Below are 24,752 nucleotides of genomic sequence, written 5' to 3'. Positions count from 1 at the left end.
TTATAGAGTATTTGTCCTTCTGTGCCTGACTAAATTCACTCAGCATAATAAGTTCTAGCTTCCACCAAGTTATATGATGTTTCACAGCTTCATCATTGTTCTTTATTGTTGCATAATATTCCATTGTGTGGATATACCATAGTTTGTTTATCCATTCATCCATCTATGGGCACTTAGGTTGCGTCCATCCTTTGGCTATTGTGAACAGTGCTTCGATGAACATGGGTGTGCCTATATCTATTCGTGTGATGGCTCTGGTTTCTTTAGGATATATTCCAAGGAGCGGGATAGCTGGATCATATGGTACTTCTATTTCTAGCTTTTCAAGGAAGCACCAAATAGATTTCCAAAGTGGTTCAGACAGAGTTTTTAATACAAATACTGGTAACTGGAAGAGAAGAATAAATTTCTACAATCTCAACGAGTTGTTGGTTGCTGTTGTTGTTGTTGTTATTAGGTGCCATAAAGTCAGTTCCAACTGATAGTGACCCTGTGTACAATAAAACGAAATACTGCCTGGGCCTGTGCCATCCTCACAATTGTTGTTATGCTTGAGCCCATTGTTGCAGCCACTGTGTCAATCCGAGGGTCTTCTTCTTTTTCGCTGTCTACCAAGCATGATGTCCTCCAGGGACTGATCTCTCCTGATAACATGTCCAAAGTATGTGAGGTGAAGTGTCGCCATCCTTAACTTCTAAGAAGCATTCTGGCTGTACTTCTTCTAAGACAGATTTGTTCATTCTTCTGGCAGTCCATGGTATATTCAATATTCTTCACCAACACCATAATTCAAAGGCAACAATTCTTCTATCTTCCTTATTCATTGTCCAGCTTTCACATGCATATAAGGCAATTGAAAACACCGTGGCTTGAGTCAGGTGCACCTTAGTCCTTAAAAAGACATCTTTGCTTTTTAAAACTTTAAAGAGATCTTTTGCAGCAGATTTGCCCAATGCAATGCATCCTTCGATTTCTTGACTGCTGCTTCCGTGGGTGTTGATTGTGGATCCAAGTAAAATGAAATCTTTGACAATTTCAATCTTTTCCCCATTCATCATGATGCTTCTTATTGGTCCAGATGTGAGGATTTTTGTTTTCTTTATGTTGAGGTGTAATGCATACTGAAGGCTGTGGTCTTTGATCTTCATCAGTAAGTGCTTCAAGTTCTCTTCATTTTCAGCAAGCAAGGTTGTGTCATCTGCATATTGCATGTTGCTAGTGAGACTTCCTCCAATCCTGATGCCCCATTCTTCTTCATATAGTCCAGCTTCTTGGATTATTTGCTTGGCATACAGATTGAATAAGTGTGGTGAGAGGATACAACTCTGATGCACACCTTTCCTGATTTGAAACCACGAATTATCTCCTTGTTCTGTTCCAACGACAGCCTCTTGGTCTACGTACAGGTTCTGCACGAACACAGTTAAGTGTTCTGTAATTCCCATTCTTCACAATGTTATCCATAATTTGTTATGATCCACACAGCTGAATGCCTTTGCATAGTCAATAAAACACAGGTAAACATCTTTCTGGTATTCTCTGTTTTCAGCCAAGATCCGTCTGACGTCAACAGGGATATCCCTCGTTCCATGTCCTCTTCTGAATCTGGCTTGAATTTCTGGCAGTTCCCTGCTGATGTACTGCTGCAACTGCTTTTGAATGATCTTAAGCAAAATTTTACTTGTATGTTATATTAGTGATACAGTTCTGTAATTTCCACATTCTGTTGGATCATCTTTCTTTGGAATGGGCACAAATATGAATCTCTTTCAGTTGGTCAGTGTCTTAGTCATCTAGTGCTGCTATAACAGAAATACCACAAAAAGATGGCTTTTAACAAAGAGAAATTTATTCTTTCACAGTGTAGCAGGCTGCAAGTCCAAATTCATCAGCTCCAGGGGAAGGCTTTCTCTCTCTGTCGGCTCTGGAGGAAGGTCATCTTGATGCATCATCTTCCCTTGGTCTGGGAGCACCTCAGCACAGGAACCTCAGGTCCAAAGGACACGCTCTGCTCCTGGCACTGCTTTCTTGATGGCTTGAGGTCCCCATGTGTCTCTGCTCGCTTCTCTCTTTTATATCTCAAAAGAGATTGGCTTAAGACACTATCAAATCTTGTAAACCTCATTAGTATAACTGTCACTAATCCATCTTATTAGATCATAGTGATTGAATTTACAACACGTAAGGAAATCACATCAGATTACAGAATGGTACACAAACATACAATTCTGGGAATCATGACCCAGTCAAGTTGACAGATATTTGGGGGGGACATATTTCAATCCATGACAGTTGCGCAGGTAGCTATATTCCAAATTTCTTGGCAGAGATAAGTGAGCACCTCCAGCACTGTATCCATTTGTTGAAACATCTCAGTTGGTATTCTGTCAATTTCTAGAGCCTTCATTTTTGATCATATGCTACCTCCTGAAATGGTTGAACTTTGACCAATTCTTTTGGGTACAGTTACTTTGTGTATTCCTTCCATCTTCTTTTGATGCTTCCTGCATCGTTTAATATTTTCCCTGTAGAATCCTTCAGTATTGCAACTGGAGGCTTGAATTTTTTCTTCAGTTCTTTCAGCTTGAGAAATGCTGGGCATGTTCTTCCCGTTTGGTTTTCCGACTTTAGGTCTTTGCATATTTCATCGTAATACTATCTTAGGCTGGGTTCTCTAGAGAAGCAAAACCAGTAAAGTGTATAAATATATACAGAGAGAGATCCATATCAAGGAAATAGCTCACACGATTGTAGAGGCTGGAACGTCCCAAGTCCATGGATCAGTATAGAAGCTTCTCTCAGTTCACATAGCTGCAGGGGCTGGTGAATCCAAGATCGGCTGATCGGAGAGCAGGGCTCTTGCTCAGAGGCTGTGAAGATCAACGAATCCCAAGATTGGCAGGCAAGACCCCAAGGCTTCTCCTGATTCACGTAACTGCTGGGGCTGGTGAATCCAAGATTGGCAGGTTGGAGAGCAGGGCTCCCGCTCACAGGCTGTGAAGATCGACGAATCCCAAGATCTGCAGATAAGCTGATAGCTCAAGTCCCAAGAACCGGAGGTCAGGTGAACAGGAGGCAGCCACAGGATCCAGAGCGAGCAAGAAAGCCAGAACGTTTGCTTGTACTCAGATGCAGGCCACACCCCCAAGGAAACTCCCTTTCGACTGATTGGCTACTCACAGCATATTCCATTATGGGAGTGATCGTGTATAAACACTGAGAATCTTGGCCTGGCCAAGCTGACATACAATCTTAACCATCACAAATACTTTACTTTGTCTTCTTGAGCTGCCCTTGCAAATCTTCTGTTCAGCTTTCTTACTTCATTATTTCTTCCTTTGCTTTAGCTATTCTGCATTTAAGAGCAAGCTTCAGAGTCTGTTTCGACATCCATTTTGGTCTTCTCTTTCTTTCCTGTCTTTTCAGTGCCCTCTTGCTTTCTTCATGTATGACGTCCTTGATGCAGTTCCAAAACTTGTCTGGTCTTTTGTTGTTAGTGTTCAACGTGTCAAATCTGTTCTTGAGATGGTCTCTAAATTCAGATGGGATATACTCAAGGCCGTACTTTGGCTGTTGTGGACTTGTTCTAATTTTCTTCACCTTCAACTTGAACTTGCATATGAGCAGTTGATGGTCTGTTCTGCAGTCAACCTCTGGCCTTGTTCTAACTGATGATATTGAGTTTTCCATCGTCTCTTTCCACAGATGTAGTCATTTTGATTCCTGTGTATTCCATCTGGCAAGGTCCATGTGTATAGTCGTTTATGTTGTTGAAAAAGGGTATTTGCAATGAAGAAGTCATTCGTCTTGCAAAATTCTGTCATGTGATCTCCGGCATCATTTCTATCACCAAGACTGTGTTTTCCAACCACTGTTCCCTCATCTTTGTTTCCAACTTTCACATTCCAATCACCAGCAATTATCAATGCATCTTGAATGCATGTTTAATCAATTTCAGAATGCAGAAGTTGGTAAAAATCTTCAATTTCTTCATGTTTGGCCTTAGTGAATGGTGCATAAATTTGAATAATAGTTGTATTAACTGGTCATTCTTGTAGACATATAGATATTATCTTATCACTGACAGTCTTGTACTTCAGGGTAGATCTTGAAATGTTCTTTTTGATGATGAATGTAGTGCCATTCCTCTTCAATTTGTCATTCAGGACATAGTAGGCCATATGATTGTCTGATTCAAAATGGCCAATGCCAGTCCATTTCAGCTCACTAATGCTATTGGTTGCTAGTGGATTCCAACTCATGGTTAACCCATGTGTTACAGAGTAGAACTGCTCCATAGGGTTTTCTTGGCTGTAATTTTAAGGGAAGCTGATCTCCAGTCCTTTTCTTCCATGTTAAGCTGGATGGGTTCAAACCGTCAACCTTTAGGTTAGCAGTCTAGCACAAACTGTTTGCGCCACCTGGGGACCTTCTTAATATGTTAAAGCCAAAAACCAAACCCACTGCCATGGAGTTTATTCCAACTCATAGCGACCCTATAGGACTGAGTAAAACTACCCCACAGGGTTTGCAAGACTGTAAATCTTTAGGGAAGCGGACTGCCACGTCTTACTCTCACCGAGCCTCTTGTGGGTTCGAACCGCCAACCTTTTAGTTAGCAACCGAGTTCTTCAACCACTGCATCACCAGGGCTGTTTCTCAATGTATTAGGGTGTTGTTAATACAAAAATACACTTACTGATCACTCACCCTGTTTCAGGAGATGTTTTAAGTCTTGACTTGTATTTAACTCATTTAATCCTCATAACAACCCACTAAAATATGTACCATGATTATCTCTGTTTTATAGATGAGGAAACAAGCTTGGGGAGATTGACTACCAAAGTTCACAGCTCGTGAGGGAGTCGGGATTTGAATCCAGGCGGTCTTGATTTTAACTATATGAGAAGGAAAAAAGTAGGCTGACAGCTGTCAGCTGATAGCTGGGCTGACACTAACAGCTGGACAGTGGTATTCTCCTGCTGAACATTTCAAAGAATACAAACATCAGTTGAAATCATCTGTGATGGTGATAGAATGAGCCAAAAACAAGACCACCCTGTACTCATGTCCCAGTACAAACAAAATAAAAACAGTGCATAAACCACAATTATTAGCTTTCCAGTTGCATTTGGAGAATGACTATTTATTAATTATTAAATCAAGTACTTGGTGAAGTTATTAAGAAGTCAATATAAGCAATAAATATTTTTCTTTTAACCTCAATTATAGATTTAAATTAAAAAAGATTTTGTTGTGAGGTTGTATTAGTGAAGGAAAAAAGCACTCTCAAAACAAAATATATTGAAATTATTTCATTGTATTCCTGTCAAAACCATAAGTTCATGTACTACAAATATTTATCTTCCATCATAAAAATGTAATTTGTGAATAAAAACTTCAGGCCATGTCACCAGCTTTTATTGAGCACAATCTATGTGCCAACCACTGGGGTGTTGTTGTTGTGTGCCATTGAGTAAATTCCAACTCATAGTGACCCTACAGGCAAAGTAGAACTGCCCAGTAGGGTTTCTTAGGCTGACATCTTTAAGGGAGAAGATTACCAGATCTTTTCTCCCTTGGAGCTGCTAGGTGGGTTAGAACTGCTGACCTTTCAGTTAGCAGCTGTGCATTTAACTATTGTGCCACTAGGATTCCTTAAACACTGGGGTAGGTGCTGGAAATACAAAAATAAATAAGGCGTGGACATTTGCCCTCAGGGAACTTGCAGTCTAATAAAGGAAGCAAGTAGATAAACACATTTAAAATGAAGTATATTTTATTCTTAAAATGAATAAAAGTATAATAGAGCACTGAAAGCAGTAGAGCAGACCTCACCCTATCCTGGGGCATCAGAAAGTTTCACAGCTGTGATTCCATTTGATGAAATTCTGAAAGATGAGTTTTTCTGAAGGAGAGAAATGGCTAGACTACATAAAGGAGATGGTCTTTATAAAGGCAAAAAGGCTTGGAAAAGTCTGGTATATTTAAGGAATGACCGAAAGTTTGGTGAGACTAAAGGTTGGGAGGGGGGCATGCAGCAGGGAAGGAGCTGAGGAAAATGAGATGGAGGCGGTTATGCCATTCTGAGGATAAAATACTTTACATGCCAGTCCAAGGAGATCACATATGGTCAGCTCGTTTTACCCCATATAACCCTGAAGGCAGAATTCCTTATTATTAATGTTATTATTTTTGATAGATGAAAAAACTAAGGCTGAGAGTGGCTAACTGGAGATACATTTTTTTAAATTGTGAATTAATTGGCTATATTATATGTAAGGTACATTAGCCAGATCAACACCCAAACCAAAAGAGATTGGGTTGTAAAACTTCATATTCATTTCTATATTCTTGGATTGGAAACAGAAACTTTCCTTCTTTTTCTAATTCCCAAATGATTTTCAACCTGAAGTAAATTTTTCAACCTGAAGTGAATTATTCTAGAGAGAAAAAAAATCTCCTTTATACTTCTGCAAAAAGAGACCCTATTGTAATTATAAAATGGGTCATAATATCTTGTGAGTGGCAGCTTCAAAATTTCTCTATTGAGGGGGTCTATCCTAGAGGGCTATTTTAAATTTGATTTGCATGAGGAACACACTCTTTTTAATTAGATCATATGTTTATTTGGGGTGCCTTTTTGGGGAGGTAATAGTCTAAGATAGCTGCTGGAGCACCAGCCATTAAGTCTCTATTAAAGTAGTAGGAAGGACGAAGGGCAAAAGGATGCCCCTTCGAGGTGAATCAGCCCTCAAAAGTTCCAAACAATGTAATAGTTCTGCACATATCTCATTAGTTAGAACTTAGTGAGATGGCCAATCCTACAAAAGAGGTTGAATAATAAAGTCTTTTGGCTGGTCACAGTGAATCCTTGAATAAAAGAGAGGTTACATTTGGTTTAAGGAAGGGTTTCATGAAGAAGATTGTATTTGAGAAAGGCCTTGAAGGATGTGTAGGGCTTTGACATGAAGGGATACATAGAAGAAAATTGGAACAGTGATAATCTCCATAAGAGCTTATTAGTATCATTTATTTAAAAGATCTTTGTGGTATTGCTTAGGAAATTTCTTCCTTCTTTATAAAATGAGAGTGTTGAACAAGGTCAGTACTCATGCCAACTTCATGATGTGGCCATGCATACTTGCCATATGATGATCAACTGAACTTTTTCTATAAGTTGATGTTAAATTGTGGAAGAGGGCAGTCCAACAGCAGCTTGCTGCCTTTCCCTGTGAACCACTAATAAACCTTGAACTTAGGACCAGATGTGTCAGTCTGGCTTCCTGGACAGGATGAGAGCATGGGCTGACTTCCTTTCTGGGGCGTCTTGACCTAAAACACTCCCCATAACAAATAGTACCCTATCAGCACATCCTTCCTCTATTGTCCTGAGCACATCAACATTCTCAGGAACATGGGTACATTATGTGGCACCTGGCCAACTCCACTTTTATATCTGTTCCTGGTGGGAAGGGAACGGGTTTCTGTAGCACAAGAGGGGTACAGGCAGACCATCAACTTGAATCAGCTGTGGAGCAAGATCCGCTGGCCATGGGTGAGTGACGTCCACTATTGGAGCTGAACTTTCTCTGTCTCTTCTCTAGTTGAGTAAAGTGTTATTCCATCCAGTGCCTGTGTGTGAGTCATGTCTTTCTTGGTAACTGCAACACCTGCAAACTGTGGAGGGGGTTACTATCCTCCATGTGATGAGACTCCTCCCCTGGAGGTGGTACCAGGTGTCACTTGCCCAACATAAATCTACTCTCTTTATTCATTTAACTTTATCCTAATGATGGGTTTGATGTGGTAGTTATATTTTTTGAATAAACATCAGAATAGGATGAAACATTCCTGAACTTATCTAATGCCAATTCCTCTGCTTCTGCATGAGATGCCATCCTTTATTTTTTAATGATAATGTGTTTATTTATTTTACAGCTTTATAGAGGTGTAATTGATGTACAAGAAATTGCCCATAAACTGTGTAATCTAATGGGTGTTAACATATATGCATGCACCCGTAAAACCATCATTACAATCAAGATAATAAACATACCCATCCTCCCCAAAAGTTTCCTTGAGCCCTACCATCCCCAGAAAAAACATCATCTGCTTTTTGTCACCATAAATAAATTTGCATGAGAAAGCGACAACATAGACTACGTTTAGAAAAGCCAGGCGTGTATCAGTCTTTTCGTAATTGAAATACTGTACATTGTTTTTAAAAATAGATTAACCACTGGAGGGAGCTCATGCTTTTCTTGTAAACAAGAAAATTACATCCTTTGACAAAATGATCATATAAAAAGTCAACAGGAAACTGGCATCAGAAGAAATTTTAGTTGTTTTCAAACCTAATTTAATTTTGCATTGATCTTTTTTTTTTTTCTCCTTTTCTCCCTTACCTTTACTGTGTTTTGCTCACAAGCGCGACCTCTCTCTTCTTCTCTGTGGACAGTAAGAACTGGGCGTAAAAAGGCTCACAGGCCTCTTAGAAGGAGCCCTGGTGGCACAGTGGTTAAGCGCTCAGCTGCTAACCAAAAAATTGGTGGTTAGAGCACACCCGCCGCTCCATGGGAGAAAGATGTGGCAGTCTGCTTCGGTAAAGATTTACAGCCTTGGAAGCCCTATGGGGCAGTTCTTCTCTGTTCTATAGGGTCGCTATGAGTCAGAATCAACTTGAAGGCAACGGGTTTGTTTGTTTGTTTTTTGTTAAAGTATTGAGTCTGCCTCTGAACAAATCTATCAACACCAAGCTCAGTAGGGACTAGTTGCACCATCTTTCTTTGATATTTCTCTTAAACCACCACAGCCAAGTTCTTAAAATCAAAATGTTTCTCAAGAACTATCTAATGGTTTTTATTTTCTATGTCTTTTTATTTTACACTTAAAACCTCAAAGGGTGATAGCCTTTTAGTAGGCTTTGAAGGGTGTTTAGTGATTTTGTGTACCAAACCCCATTGCCGTCGAGTCAATTCTGACTCATAGCAACCCTATAGGACAGAGTAGAACTGCCTCATAGGGTTTCCAAGGAGTAGCTGGTGGATTCAAACTGCCAACCTCTTGGTTAACAGTCTGAGCTCTTAACTACTGCGCCACTGGGGCTACAATTTTGGCAACAGGGAGTGGATAACTAACTTGTTTGTAGATAGACCACTACACCTTACGCCATTATTTAACCTCAATAGGTAACAGAAACAAAGCCTTTTTCCAGATTTCTTGGGTGTGCCAGATGATCCTGATGCTGTTCATTGCCTTATTCTATAAGATCTGCTGTCTCTGCTGGATTAATTTAGACTATGGAAGGACTATTAATGTGGCTGATTGAGTGTTCCTGATTTTCATTGTTATAAGAACTTACTAGGAAAATTCCCACCATGGGATCAAAGATCCTCTCACATCTCTATATAATCTTCCCATTTCATGGGAAATATAATAGACTATGACTAGTATTTTTGTTTTGTTTTTAAGTAAGTTATACAAAGATCTGAGGGTCCCTTTTCAGAAGACAAGTTATATATCTACAATAAGTGGAGAGAACATGAAATGTCTATAAATTCCCTATTAAAAGTCTTACTTTGCTTATAAAGCATGCCTGATCATTGCTTTTCTTCTTCTTCTTCTTTTTCTTTTCTGTAAAATATTGGGAAGAAACCTGTTCCTCTGTAATCCAAATGATATGAGAATTGTGGTGAGATTTCCTCATAGATCCACAGCTTTTTCTCTCAGGAAATAAATAAAAATTATTAGAATACCATTATGTTAAAATCCTCAGGGACTTAGTTATAAAACGAATAGCATCCCCTCAGTTGTCTGCCCCCAACCTGAAAGACTCACAGGGATAAGTGGACAATTGGAGAAACCTACCTTTAGACAGAGGACTGGAGCAGTGTAGGAAATACCTTGATATTGCATTTGATAGGTGATTAAGAAAAAAAGAATTAAATCCTTTTGGCGTCCTCTAATTTCCATCTCATTGCTGTCAAAATGAATCTAAGACCAGAGAGGTGGTCTTCTCAAATTTTGGCAGTCCTAAAATTGTTCTCTATGGAGGTTTATTTTAAAATATAAACGTATTTAAAGACATACAGAAAGCATCACTGTTAAAGGTGGATAAGTTAAGCTAATAGGCATTCATTAAGCAATAATTATAGTGTACTGGACAGAACACTGAAATGGGGGAAAGGCTTTGGAAGAAACCTTGGATAGCATACTGTCTTATTCTTTACTTTGTAGATGAGGAAACTGCTACCCAGAAAGGTATGTGACTTGTCCAAGGCTACTCAGCCAATGAGTGGCAGGACCTGGAACATCTTCCAGTCTCTTGATTTCCAGATCATTGCTTGTACTTCCACCTCTAAGATCTTCCCAGTGTTAAAATTCTGTGTTAGGGGCTGTAAGCCAGTTACTGTCGATTTGATTCTGACTCATGGCAACCCCATGTGTGTCAGCATAGAACTGTGCTCCATAGGGTTTTCAATGGTTGTCATTGTCTGAAGTAGATCTCTAGGCCTTTCTTCTGAGGTGCTTCTGGGTGGATATGAACCACCAGCCTTTCGATTAGTAGCCAAGTGCTTAACTGTTTGCACCACCCAGGGACTCCATTAGGGGCTATAGGAGATGATAATAAAGACAATAGTGGCTAATATTTATTGCTCAAAATAAAATACATATTATATGTAAACTGTATCATTTGGATCTTCTGAGAAGTAGGCACTGAGACAGAATCAGGCATGCAAGTTTATTGGAGGTAACACCTGTGAAGGTAAATATACAAGGAAGCAGGACTGGGCAGAGAGCCTCAAGCTGTGATACAGTTTGACAAAGTCTCAGTCAACCAATGGGGAGTTCCTAATTAAAGATTGCCCTTCAGGGGAGTCCTACATTGGGCAGAAATGGCCAGACCCTGGTAGTCCTTTTATACTCAGTCATTGGCTGGAGGCTGCCCGGTAAGAGTGTGGACTCAGCTGGAAAGCTGAGATGAATCCTCAAGGCACTACAGGGGAGACTGTCAGCTAACTGCCCTCCTTGCAGCTCAACAGCAAGTTCTTTGTTGAAGGCAGATTCCAGAGCCACTTCATGGCTGCCACAAAACCCAAGTACTCCAGCATTCTGGAGTTAGCTTCAATATCCAAATAAAGTAACTTAAACCCCTAGGCCACCAATTATGAGAACTCCTAAACTTTTTTGCTATTTTGAAAAAGTCCCAGGGAGCCTTACCTCATAAAACCAAATATGACACAGAATTGTTTCAAGGTTGGTCATTCCCACCACAGGAAATTTCTCACTAGTCCTCTTTACCTTGAAGCCCCAGCCTGCTGCCATTTTTACAGCTTCCTCTTGCTCCCTGTCCCCTATCCTTTTTATTGTTGCAGAATCTCTAACACCCTCCTTAGTTCCTGTTTCTTTATTATTCAGAGAAATTTAGCTAGCTCACTTTTTGCTTCAACGTCCATACCATAAAAACTCTTGGCTAGTCTGGCCCTAATCAAAGTCCCCACACCAAAGAGACATCTGCCATGAGGTAAATTCTTCTTGGTTCAATATTGGAGATGTGGTTGCTTACATTTCTCTTTTTCAGTAACAATTTTTTTTCCTTCTCTGTTATATGATTTATTTTGACCGTTCTCTTCTCACCTTATAGGTTTTAGGTTTTAGTTCCTCCTTTCAGAGGCTTTTTGAGTGCAGGTTGTCTACTCTGATGGTTAAGGGAAGCTGACAGTAGATGGCTGTATGTAAGTGGTCCTATGCACCACACAGAAGGCAGAGGACAAGCTCAAATTCCCAGGAGATGGAGATACCAGCAATTCTTTCCTTTTTTTTTTCTTTAAGGTAAAACAAATTATCTGATAAAACATTTGACTTGAAACAGCATAAATACTATATCTAAAGGATGAAATTTCTTTATCTGTATAGCAAACTTTTAAAATAAACAGTTACGCACTCTTTGACATCTCTGCTCTGATCTGTTATAGGTTTGCCCCAGTTCTTAATCTCATTCACACACATAGACTATTCTTTCTGTAATTTACTTACTTCCTTAAAATGTAGAGTCAAACATTCTCTTGGGAACTCTAACCCAACTTGGTATCAAAATGCCTCCAATGACTACTTAGGAGCTAATTAACTTCCTATCAGTAAGGAAAGTTGCCTGTTTTTCCTTCCCCCTCGATTTCATCCTGTCTATACAGGGCAAAAAAAGAAAGTGACAGTATTCTAAAGCATCTGTGATTTGCCGGCTCTCTCTTTATTACCCTTTCCAATAAGAAAACAACTTTCCATTTTCCCAGGAAGGATAAAGAAACCACACATAGTTTTCTCTCAGTAAACCAACTAAGAGATCGTTGGCATTTAAGTTCAAAAGTACAGTTTACAGATTATGTATATTTTTACTGATTCTTGTATCAATTACTCTAATATATGAAATTTGTTAAGGTACAAACTGCTTTCTGGTATAAGCAAAATATAACTTCAAGTTTTAATCTCAACAATTCTAAATATTTAAGTCACTTACAACAGGCAGTCAGAGGGGGAGGATTTCCGTGTGGCCAGAAGCACTCTGGGATGGAGTTATGGAAAAGTGAGACTAGAATCATGTATGGGCGGGAGCCAGATAGATGGGTGTGGGGCAGGTGAGTAAGAGTACTAGCAAAGCTGAAAGCAAAAATGAGTGTGATGGGTTTAGATGACTATGATAAGAGTAGTTAGACTAATTAGAAAAGGGCCTACAAGAAAAATACGGATGAAGTATATGTCAGTCAACTAAAACATAGGTATTGAGTGCCTCCTGTGTGCCAGATACTGCTTTGGGCACTGGGGAATGATGCAGTGAACAGGACCATGTTTCTGTAGTCAAGAAACTTACATTTGTGTGTGTGGTGGTGGTGGTGGGGGGCAGGAAGGAATCAGATACATAAACAAAGAAGATAATTTCAGATCTTGACGAAGTTTGCAAGAATATGAAACAGGTTATAGCCACCAGACTTTTAACACTGTGACATGTGGGGTCGCCGTGAGTCAGAATCAACTTGACGACAACTAACAACAACCCTTCTACGCACCCTTTTAAAATTGTGTCCCTAGGACACCCTTCTTTAAGTTATATTTTGCTATACCAGAAAGCAGTCTGTACCTTAGCAAAGAACAGGCATCTCATATATGTATCTTTATTCTTACTGCTAGTTTATGTTTGCACTGTTAGTCTTCTCTTCAATGTGAGTTTCTTAGTGGGAATCTTTAAAAGCTACTTGCCCATTCTGTTAAGGTTGGCTTAGTTAACACTATGTTTTATTATCTTTAAGTCTGCTTAACTGTGTACACATAAATGGCAACCCATTGTTGCAATGTGCAGAAAGCGAATGACTGAGTGAGGGCACGTGTCAACCCTTCGCAGTTGCAGAAGTCTCACTTTTCCCTCAGGAAATCCCCAGGTGACACACGGCCACCTGGCACACGCACTGACTGAAGCTGCCCGTGTCGATTGTGGGTTAAAATTTATAGTAAATCTTCAGCTGTTATTTTTTAGACAAAAAATATGTTTTAAATATTTTCATTTCATCCACTCCATAGGGTGCACACTTTCCATGCACTTTGGAAACCACTACAATAGAAGGAGCCTGGGGAGAAGGTGGCTATTTTACTAAGAGTGATAAGGGAAGGAGACTCTACGAGGTGACATTTAATCTGAAACTCAAATGATGAGGAGGGAACAGCCATGCAAAGAAGAGTGCTTTAGGTGTAGGTGTATCAGTCAGGGAAGCAAAGCCACTGTGAATATTACTGGAATAAAAGATTCATTATAGGAATCAATCTTATGCAACAAGGGAGGATCTGCGGAAGTGAAATTCCAGAAAGGAAAGTCAGAGGAGCTGAGAAAGAATCACTGACCAGTCCACCAGAAGCACTGGTGCAGCTGGGAAATCCAACAATCAGAACTTGTGAGAAAATCCAAGAAGCCAAGCCTATCCATATGCCAAACAGGGACTGCTAAGGGGTCTATAGGAGACTTGGTGGCGCAGTGGTTAAGCACTCAGCTGCAAACTGAAAGGTCAGCAGTTGGAATCCACCAGCCACTCCTAGGGAGAAAGGGTGGCAGTCCGCTTCTGTAAAGATTTACAGCCTTGGGAACACTATGGGGCAGTTCTACTACAGGTTCCACTATAGGGTCACTATGAGTTGGAATTGACTCCACGGCAATGAGTTTTAGGAAGAGGTCTATGGGGAGGAGGCCTGGAGGCGCGACAGTTAAGCGCTTGGCTGCTAACTGAAAGGTCGGCAGTTCAAACTTACCGAGCGGCTCCACAAAAGAAAGACCTGATGATCTGCTTCCATAATGATTACAGCCTAGAAAACCCTGTGAGGCAGTTGTACTCTATCACATGGGGCCGCGATGAGTCAAAATCAACTCGAGAACATCTAAAAACAACAACAGCAGGAACCTATGGGAAGCTGTTGTTAGGTGTTGTGGAGTCAGTTCTGACTTACAGCAACTCCATGTATAACAGAACGAAACATTGCTCAGTCCTGTGCCATTTGCACAACAGTGGGTATGTTTGATGCCATTGCTACAGCCACTGTCAATCCATCTCATAGAGAGTCTCTTTTTTTTCACTGACCCTCTATTTTACCAAGCATAATGGGAAGCTGTTGCCTCTGTGTAACTACCTCATCTGTGGGTCCATAGCCAAGTATCTGGTGGAGGAACTGGGACCACTGTTGGTCAGGAGGCAGCAGCTGGGAAGATGAACTGAATACAGAGGAAGAAGCTGGATAAGCTGGAGTCCACTGGGTACCACTGCCACTGTCTGTCATTATCTACTCGAGAGTAATGACCCCTGCTTCCTTTCTGTTTTCCAAATCTCACACAAGTTCCTCTTTTGGCTAACTCTAATCCAAAACCACATAGGGAAGGGGAGCATGGGCAAATAGTTCTCAGTTTAAACTAATTGATATAACACAACCCAGTACAATAGGGAATAGCATATGCAAACATCCTAAGAAGGAAATGAGCTTGGTGTGCAAAAAGACAGAAAGAAGGCAAAGCTGAAGCTTAACAAATAAGGGAGAAGGTGAAGAGAGATACAGTTAGAGGGGTAGGCAGAGTCTAGTTCAAGTAAGCCCTAGTAGACCATCATAAATTTTGAGTTAATTCTAATTGTAGGATTTTAAGCAAGGAAGTAGTATTCTGTGAGTTATGCTTTAAAAAAAACATTCTGGTTGTCATGTAGAGAGTGGATGGTAGAAAGCAAGGGAAAAGTTGAGAAAAATCAACAGCAGGGAAAACAGGAGGCTACTGAAGTAGTATAAAAAAGGGATGATGGTGGCCTGGACTAGGATTATAAAAATGGAGATACCGAGAACTGGTCAGGGAGGCTTTTGATCTTGTTTCTCCAGAGTATTTTTTCAGTTCTGGAAACATTTCTGTGTGTATGAGATGGGGAATACCCTCTGTTGTGATGAAGATGCAGCAGAGGTAAGTGGTTGGGGAGGGTTGGGACCATCACTGAGTACTTTCTATGTTCCGAGGTCTATGCTGGGACTGTTCCTCAATCCTGAATGAGAAAACTGATGCACAGGGAGGTTAACTAACGTACTCAAACCGAGGTCACGCAGCTCATAAGGGGTGGGCCTGTGATCCTAACACAGAAATTTCAGAATCCAGAATCTTAGCTCTTTCCACAGTACCCTCCTGCCTCTCGGGTTAAGGAATTTGTGGGTCTTGATGTCCATCCTCAGTGGCTGTTACCTGCCCAAACATCACAGCTGCCTGGGCCAACGTTAAGTGTAGAAGGCTGATATTCTCTGTCCACGTTCAACCTCTCAGAGACTCTACACGGCATAGAATCTCCAGCCCGAATTTCCTGGACTCTTAAATAACTTAGGTTTAGGTCTCCATTGTAACTACTTGAGGCTTTTACAATATTTAAACACATCATTTTAGGAGATGGAAAAGAGGGCATTTTTTGTTTTCCTGGCTATATATCTCATTTGAATAGCATGACTCTTGAGGATTAGAAAAGAAAGTGCATTACACACTACTCTTATAAGTCAATGTTGTTATAAAGCAGTGTTGTAATATTTTTCATAGAAAGGTCTTTCTTTCCCCAAACAGCTCTTTAGAGGGCTTCCATGTCTTTATTTCAATTAATATTACATCTTATTTGAGGAGAGAGCTAAAAAGTAGATGAATAAGGACACGGTGAAAATTACTGTTAAACATGCAACAGTTAAGGGGAATGTTAAGGGCATAAAAAAATCAAGATTTGTTTTCTGAGCAATTGTCTATTTATTGATATCATTGTTTTTTTAACAAAGAAAATATTTCAAAGTACAATGTATATATGTCCAATACTGCTTTAACCTTAATAATTGTTTGCTTAGAAAATATTCATGTATATGTAAATGATAAGTGATTATAATGTATGTTGTTGTTGTTGTGTGCCATTGAGTTGATTCTGATTCATAGCGACCCTGTAGGACAGAGTAGAACTGCCCCATAGCATTTCCAAGCTGTAAGCTTTGCAGAAGCAGACTGCCACATCTTCCTCCCTCGGAGTGGCTGGTAGGTTTGAACCACTGACCTTTTGGTTAGCAGCTGAATGCTTAACCACTGCACCACCAGGGCTCCTTGTTATAATGTATATATATGTGTGTGTGTGTATCATAGCTGTTTAGTAAAACGTGATCTCTGGTTATTAGTTTTATGCTGCCCACTTCACCTGTGAGTTGCATAGTAATTGGGCCACAGATTCTCAAATTACATAACATTTAGATTTTTCAGGGGAGTTACATGGAATTAGCTAGAGCTGCATAATTAGATAAGGGGCTTGGATGGGATCATCACTGGGAAGCACTCAAAATCATCTGCAGCTTGAGTGAAGAGTGATAAAATTTTGGAAAGCAGATAGAGGTTTAAATTCTGGCCAGTAACACCCTCTTCTCAAACAATTCATTGAATGCCTTCTTTAAGGGGGTTTCCAAGCTCTGCAGGGGCTCACTGGGCATCTACCATACTTCCAGATCTTGGTATCTTACTGCCCCCTTGCTTCAGGGGAGCTGGTGTGGTGATTAATAATCACAATCGTTTACAAACCTTGAAACAAGTTAAATTGACAATGAAATTCACATTTGCCTAAAACAAGTTTTCAAAAGGATCTTGGTGCTTGTCAGATCACACAGAACTAAGACTTGTCAAGAATGGTATTGAAGGAATTTTCGTATTGGGTAGGGAAAGGTCAAATGCTGGATGATCTCTAAAGACCCTTCCCATTGTAAGATGCCATGATTTTAGGTGTCCTCAATATTTTACAAAAATAGCCCAGAATATGCACATGTATTTTTTTTTTTTCCCACATGTATTTTAAACTTGTTTTTCTTATTTGTTGGAGAGGCCAAGCAAATATCCTGTCATAATAAGTTGAGAATGTTGCATCTCCCCTGGTCCCTGCAGTGACATTGGCCTCAATATATGAGTAAAAGGGGTTACCAGGGGTTAGAGAGTATGAAGTAGCCAGTAAATAACCAGCCCCTGTTCTGAAGAGATGATCTGGTTGCCCTCCTACTTGGAACAACTGCAATTAAGAAATTATTCAAAACCTAGTTTCACAGTATATTTGACACTGTGTAGATGCAGGGCAATATACAGTGTGGCCTCTGACCTCAAGGAGCTGACAATATGATTGGAGAGGTAGAATGAACATCCCAAAATTAACTAGTTAACAATTAAGTGCTCACCAAGTGGTACTGAACACAAGTAAAATAGGAATTTTAAGATAATTCAAGTGTCCAGAAAGGTTTTATTTAAGAGGCAGGAATTGAACTGAGCCTTGAAGACTGGATCAAGTGAGGATGAGTGGGGAGAAGAAGGCATTCCTATGGAGGTGTTGGGGAAAGGGCGAGAAAGAAAGGAGTAGACCCAGGTGAATGAGACAGCATGGCATATGTGGTGGAGAGGAGGCAGGTATTGAACTGTGGTAAGATGGTGAGGAACCGGCTTGACTGAAGCAAAGGGGAACAGTAAGAAATAAAGTGGTCAGCCTGGATAGACAAGATGGAGTCACATTATGGAGGGCCTCAGAAGCCAGATAAAAGGTTCTGAAGGAGAAGTGCCGGTGATCTCCAGTGGTGGTCCTCAGAAACAACAGCTGTCTCAGACACGTTGTGTGTGAAGCTTGTAGGCTGTTTTAAACACAGCTGCTGATGGCTATGGCAGCTTGGTGAGGTCCAGCTCAATCCCAGACTGCGTAGCTCACTGGCATGCTGACAGGCCTGCGGCTTGCTGACGTATGCCTCAGGATACTCTCCGGAGGCTGCAGTTTGAGGCCCAGGAAGCCTAGGCTGCTCTCCCAGGCAGCTGTTGTGTATGGGATGTGATTATGTGGGCATTCGTCCATGTGTGGCTGTTACTAAAAGTGTGGGCATAAGTATGATAAAATTCAGTTGGTTGGGGGCAAAAGAACAAAAACAAATGATAGCCTCTAACAATTCCTAACATTTGGATTTTAAAATCAACTTTCTACCTTTGTTACAATTTCACAATAATGGTATAAATTTTCTAGTCCAATTAACAAGCTTATGCATTAGATGACTTCCCCTCTTGGAATTCTTTCATTACAATTTTTTGAAATAAATTTTAATACAAAATACTTATTGATAAAGTGTCCTCTTATGTAGTCTTCTTTTGATGAGGACGTTCAGATTTTCTAACTTTTTCATCTTTCTTGATTTTTTGATGTTTTCTCCCTTTCTTTTGCTTTTTCTTTTGGCTGACCTGCGAGGACAGGAAAAAAAAAAAGGGTACTGTTTTCTTTATCTTAACATTTTTCCTTCTTTTTATTATATTTGAACTCTTCTGACTGGTCTTTCTTTATCCTCAAAACTGGTTTAAAGTTGCTTCACTCTCCAAAAGGGTCCTTTTGATTCTATTTTGTTCACTTTGAGGAGGAGGCAGCAGCTTCCCTGGTCTTGTATCTATTCTCCTTATCATTACCCTCACCTCAACCTTGCTTACCACTCCCTTGCTCCAACTACAACCCTCTGAAACTGGTACTTTTATCATCTACTTTTTATCTCTGGGGAGACTGAGGCTTAGACAGAGTAACTTTCCCAAAGTTGTACATCTAGTATGTGGCAGAAACACTAGCCTGCCAGATTCCAGAACCCAAACTCCTAATAACATACTCCATGACCCTCTTTGTGACAACTCCTTAGCATGTCATACAGGATTCTTTCCACTCTGATCCTGGCCTACTTTTCTACTTTGTTATGGATTGAATTGTGCCCCTTGAAAAGGTATATAGAAGTCCTAATCCCTGGTACCTGTGAACGTAACTTTGTTTGGAAATAGGGTCTTGAAGATGTTATCAGTTAACATGAGGTCATAAGGAGTAGCGAGTCCTAATCTTTTATGACTGGTGTCCTTATAAAATAAGAGACACAGGGAGAAGACAGCGATATGAAGATGCATCTACAAGCCAGGAAATGCCTGGGGCTACCAGAGCTCAAAGAGACGAGGTGGATCTTCCCCTAGCGCAGAAAGAGAAAGCATGGCCCTGCTAAGTCCTGAATTTGGACTTCTAGCCTCCAGAACTGTGAGACAGTAAATTTCTGTTCTTTAAAGTCATCCACTTTGTGGTATTTTGTTACAGCGGCCCAAGGAAACTAGTACATCCCTTCAATCCCTTTACTACCTCCACACAAACTCCAGACAAATTACTTGAGTCTCCCTGAACACAGCAAGCTCTTTCATGAATCTACTCTTTTGTTCATGCCGTCATTACCCTCCTGGTGAACTATTTATCCCTCACGACCCAAATCAAATGTCACCTGATCTGAGAAGCCTTCCTTAACACTTTCTCCCTGCCTCCCAGGCAAATTACTTCTTCCTCTGTTATCTTCAAGATTCTTGTACATACCTTTATTTTATATTTCTCCCATTGTACCATAATTAATTGTTGGCATATTTGCTACAGAGAGAAGGGACCAGATCTTATAACCTTTGTATCGTCAGGGTCTACCAATCAATTCAATATGTATTTATTTTACTGAATAAGAAGACAAGCTCCCTGCCCTCATGGAACACACATTCTAGTGGGGAAGATAGACAAGTGATAATATATGCAAGCATACAATTATACTACAAGATGATGGCATCTTTCCAGGAAAGAAAATAAGAGCACAATAATATAAATGAAAAATGTATCCTTAAAGGAGCTGTACAAATGCTTTTTCTTCCAAAGTCAATTTCTAGAAGAAATTTTTGTTCCTCTTTTTCACCAACCTGTTTCTCCCAGTCTTTCATCAATTTTTTCACATCTGGTAAATCTGGGTTTAGGCACGTTTGATCCCCATTCTTCAATGTAGCACTGCCAAGGAAATAGCAATGTGACTTTTTTTTCTGTTAATAATTTAAATGCTTCATATCTCCGCTACAATTCAGCTCCCAGTTAGAGAGTATTTATATTAACACTATAAGTGACACTTCCTGCTTTCTCATTTTCTAAGTAAGTGAGGGGGCTTAGGTGAATTGCTAGGATAATACACAACCCTAAATTTAAAAAATCCAACAGGTATATAGATAGGGAGAGACTTATATATACAGGGTAATATTGGTTCTATTCTGCTGAGAATAGTTATTTATGTTCAAATGAATAAGAAAAATAGAAAAGTTATCAATATGTCTATGTTTTTACAGAAATAATGAAGATCAGCATGATTTTCCAATGAAAGCACTTAAAATATAATCAAATGTTTTCCTAAGACAAGATGAAGATACTAGCTGAATTTTAAAAATTACTTACAGCAGACCTTCCAGGACTAATTTAAAGATTAAAGAAAACACACCAAAAAAAACTCTATACAATCTGAGAATAAGAGCAGCCAATCTATATGTCATCTTTGATTTAGGTGTCAAAAGACTTAAAATATGCATATCCTTTAACCTAGCAATTCTATTTCTAGAAAGATATTAATAGGAAAGCATTAAAGGTAGAATATTGCTACAATAAGTTTGATTTCAATAGCAAAAAATTAGAAATAGCCTACATTTCCGACAATAATAGATTTGGTCATAGAAATTATGTACAGCCATACAATGGAATGTAAACTGGCCACTGAGATATTATTAAGAAAAAAATGGTATTATTAGAGAAAATTCAATGATATAAGAAAATATTCATAACATAGTGTTAGTGAAAAAGCAGATTACAAAATAGTATATAGCATACGATTATATATATATGTATCCCAAACAAGGGAGATTTGGAAGATTATATACCAAAGGGTTAACAGTATTTCCCACAGGATGTAGGATTCTAAGTGATTTTTATCTTCTTCTTTTGGTTTATCTGCACTAAATATTTTCTACAATCAACATGTATTACTTTGGTAATATACTGCTACTTTGGTAATATATCGTCCTTGGTTCCTGATTTCTACCAAAAAAATTCCTTATTTTTTAAGAGAAGAAAAGGAAGGCACAGACAAGATTTGTGGAGAGGCTCAGCATCTGAATTTTAAGTGTGTATATGGGCAAGCACTGTAAATTTAATATTCACACTAAATTTAACATCCCTTCCAACGTGGCCCATGCATGCTGGATGGGTTTTTACTTACATGATTTCAGTTTTCTCACAGGAAGGGCTTGGGGCAAATTGTTGAAGGTCTATTAAGGACTGTGATTGGATCTTCTCTTGGTTAATTTCAATGCATAAGCAGCGTCTGTTCTTCATTATCGGGATTCCTAAGGAAAAGAGATGGATGGCTAATAACCAAAAGGTTGGCAGTTTGAACCTGCCCAGCAGCACCGCAGGAGGCCTGAAGATCTGCTTCTGTAAAGACTGCAGCCAAGAAAATCCTATGGAATGCTCTACTGTGTAACACATGGGTCCCCATGAGCTGGATCGAGCAACGGATTTTTGAAGGAAAAAGGAAAGGGCTTAGGGCAAAGTCTCAATTTAGAAGATCCATCAAAATGATGCATTCAACTTAATAATGATTATAGCTATCATTTAATGGGTGTCTGTAAATCATCTCCACAAGTTTTCAAAGTAAGTGTTATCTCCATTTTTTAGTTAAGGAAGCTAAGGTTCAGAAAGGTTAAGTAAAGAGCAAAATCATATAGCTTTGAGAGGGCAGAGTCAGGCTTTCAGCTCTAGTCTGAGTCCAAAGGCCTTGCTCTTAACTACCATATTTCAAACCTTAGTAGGAAAATAGACTTCCACAATATTTAATAAATGCCTATGACAGGTCAGACACACAGACACCTAATGTGCAAATTCATGTGTGCTATGTAGGCCGTGCTGTCTTAAGCAACTCCCAAAGCCCTGAGTATTCATTTATTACCTGAATTCAGTGGAAAAGAGTGGTGTTTGTTTGAACAGAAATCTCTAGTTATACTAACCCATTACTTCCAATGTGCATGGGCCACATTGGATGCGATGTTAAATTAGGTGTAAATATTAAATTTAGAGTGCTTACCTGTATATACACTTAAAATTCAGATGTTGGGCCCCTCCACAAATCTAGTCTTGTCTTCCTTGTCTTCTCTTAAAAAGCAAGGAATTTTTCTGGTAGAAATCAGGAACGAGGTACTCTCCTCTTCCTTCCCATGTTCTACTGCCTTGCTTTTGTATAGTGCTTTAAACTTTGGAAAATCTTTGAAAATACGTTATCTTCATTCCTTCATTCATTCAACATGTATTTACTCCTGCTTACTATATGCCACAATTTATAGGGTAGGTAGAAAAGGTATAATTACAAAATCTCCATTTTAAAGATGAGAAAACTGAGTCCTAGAAGGATTAAGTAATTTTCTCAAGGTAACCAATCTGTTAGTAAGTGGATTAGGGACAACCTCCTGATTATTGGATCTTGATCAGTTAACACAGACATATCTATCAAGAAGGAACATCAGGGCGATAAAATAAATTTAGGAGACAGAGTCTTTCATCTCATTATCATCTAGTTCAACAAACATTTATTGAACACTTTCTAAATGCCAGGAATTTACATACCTGGACTGAGAAGGCTTGTGTTTGATTTGGCAGGTTCAAGTTATGAACTTTAGATAATCGACCACATCACCAAGAGAAGCTTTTGTGAGGGACCCACATCACTTTCCAACGCATACAGAACATTCACCTTTTTCCAGTGAACCAAGAAGCTTAAGATATGACAATTCACATCCTTGACCTTACTTACCTAATACGACTCAGAACCCCTTACCTTGAACTCCAGTCAGAACCAGGAAGATGATGCCCAAGAGAACAGGAACACCGCTTTTCTTCATAGTGGTGGGATGGAGGTTTACTGAGTCACTCCTGTATTGAACTTCAAGCTTCAGAGATTCTTTAGAGAACGTGGTTTTGGGAATTATATTTATTTAGGAAATCCATTTCCCTCCTCCACTCTGATTTGCTGATATTCTTAGCTGATGTAGCTAAACTGACCACTAACTTGATTGTGTTGGGAGAAATCCTACTTTCAGATCCAAGGGAATTTCTGCATGCTTATTTCCATTTCACATAAATGGGTGGTTTATAGTAAGGGATGGTAAGGGATGTGAAACCAACATCACTAGCAGCCTTTAGTACACTTACAGAGGCTCACCTAGGTGAAGAATAAGTTATATAATGAACACAAGGGTTGGAAATATGGTTATCAAATAGGAAATATTAAGGTCCAAATAAGTAATATAGTTTTCAAATCCTCTTAATATTTGTAACATATCCTTCTGTATAATACGTGACTACATTTTTCTTTTCTTATATTGCCCACCCAACAACTTAAAGCATCTTAATTTCCTCAGGGACTAGGTGATTTTCTACTTACTAGTGGTAAGCTCATTTTGTTTTGTTTTGTTTTTTTTTTTAATGTAATTGCTGCTACAGTTTATTGTTTAGTTATTTTAGTTAGAATAAGGGTACAGTTGCATGTAACAGAGACTCAAGTTGTGTTGTTGTTGTTAAGTGCTGTTGAGTCAGTTCCAACTCATAGCAACCATACAAAACAACGAAACACTGCCTGGTCCTGCGCCATCCTCACAACTGTTGCTATGTTTGAGCCCATTGTTGTAGCTACTGTGTCAATCCACTTTGTTGAGGGTTTTCCTCTTTTTCATTGACCCTCTATTTTACTAAACATAATGTCCTTCTCCAGAGACTGGTCCCTCCTACGCAGGGACGGATTATCCAATAAGCAAGCTATGCACAGGCTTACTTATGTTTACTCACTAATCTGTAGCGCATAATTTGTAGTGCACCGCATCTTTGATGTGGTGTATGAAGTTGTGCACTACAGATTAGTAAGTAAACACAATTAAACTCGTGCATACCTTGTTTACTGGTTAATCTGCCCCTGCTCTTGCTAGCATGCCAAAAGCACAGGAGACAAAGTCTCACTATCCTTGCCTTTAAGGAAGTATCCTGGCTGTTGTTCTTCCAAGACAGATTTGTTCGTTCTTCTGGCAGTACATGGCATATTCAGTATTCTTTGCCAACACCATAATTCAAAGGCATAAATTCTTCTTCAATCTTTCTTATTCATTGTCCAACTTTCAGTTGCATATGATGTGAATGAAAATACCATGGCTTGGATCAGGCACACCTTAGTCGGCAAAGTGACATCTTTGCTTTTTAACGCTGTAATGAGGGCTCTTGCAGCCGATTTGCCCAATGCAATGCATCTTTGATTTTTTGACTGCTGCTTCCATAAGCGTTGATTGTGGATCCAAGTAAAATGAAATCCTTGAC

General features: G+C 39.5%; 1 protein-coding gene across 1 annotated transcript; it reads right to left on the bottom strand.

The window, feature by feature from the left end:
- Nucleotides 1–18,667: 18,667 nt before the first annotated feature.
- CXCL9 (C-X-C motif chemokine ligand 9) lies at nucleotides 18,668–23,363 on the bottom strand. Its single transcript, XM_004383132.2, has 4 exons — nucleotides 23,227–23,363; nucleotides 21,616–21,742; nucleotides 20,282–20,366; nucleotides 18,668–18,772 (listed from the first exon to the last, which is right to left on the bottom strand). The coding sequence occupies exons 1-4, from the start codon at nucleotides 23,288–23,290 to the stop codon at nucleotides 18,668–18,670; spliced, it is 381 nt and encodes a 126-aa protein (XP_004383189.1). The 5' UTR covers nucleotides 23,291–23,363.
- Nucleotides 23,364–24,752: the final 1,389 nt, after the last annotated feature.

The sequence above is a fragment of the Trichechus manatus genome, unplaced genomic scaffold, assembly GCF_000243295.1.
Source record: "Trichechus manatus latirostris isolate Lorelei unplaced genomic scaffold, TriManLat1.0 scaffold00105, whole genome shotgun sequence".
Classification (NCBI taxonomy): Eukaryota; Metazoa; Chordata; class Mammalia; order Sirenia; family Trichechidae; genus Trichechus; species Trichechus manatus.
This window is presented reverse-complemented; position numbering and strand designations above follow the sequence as displayed.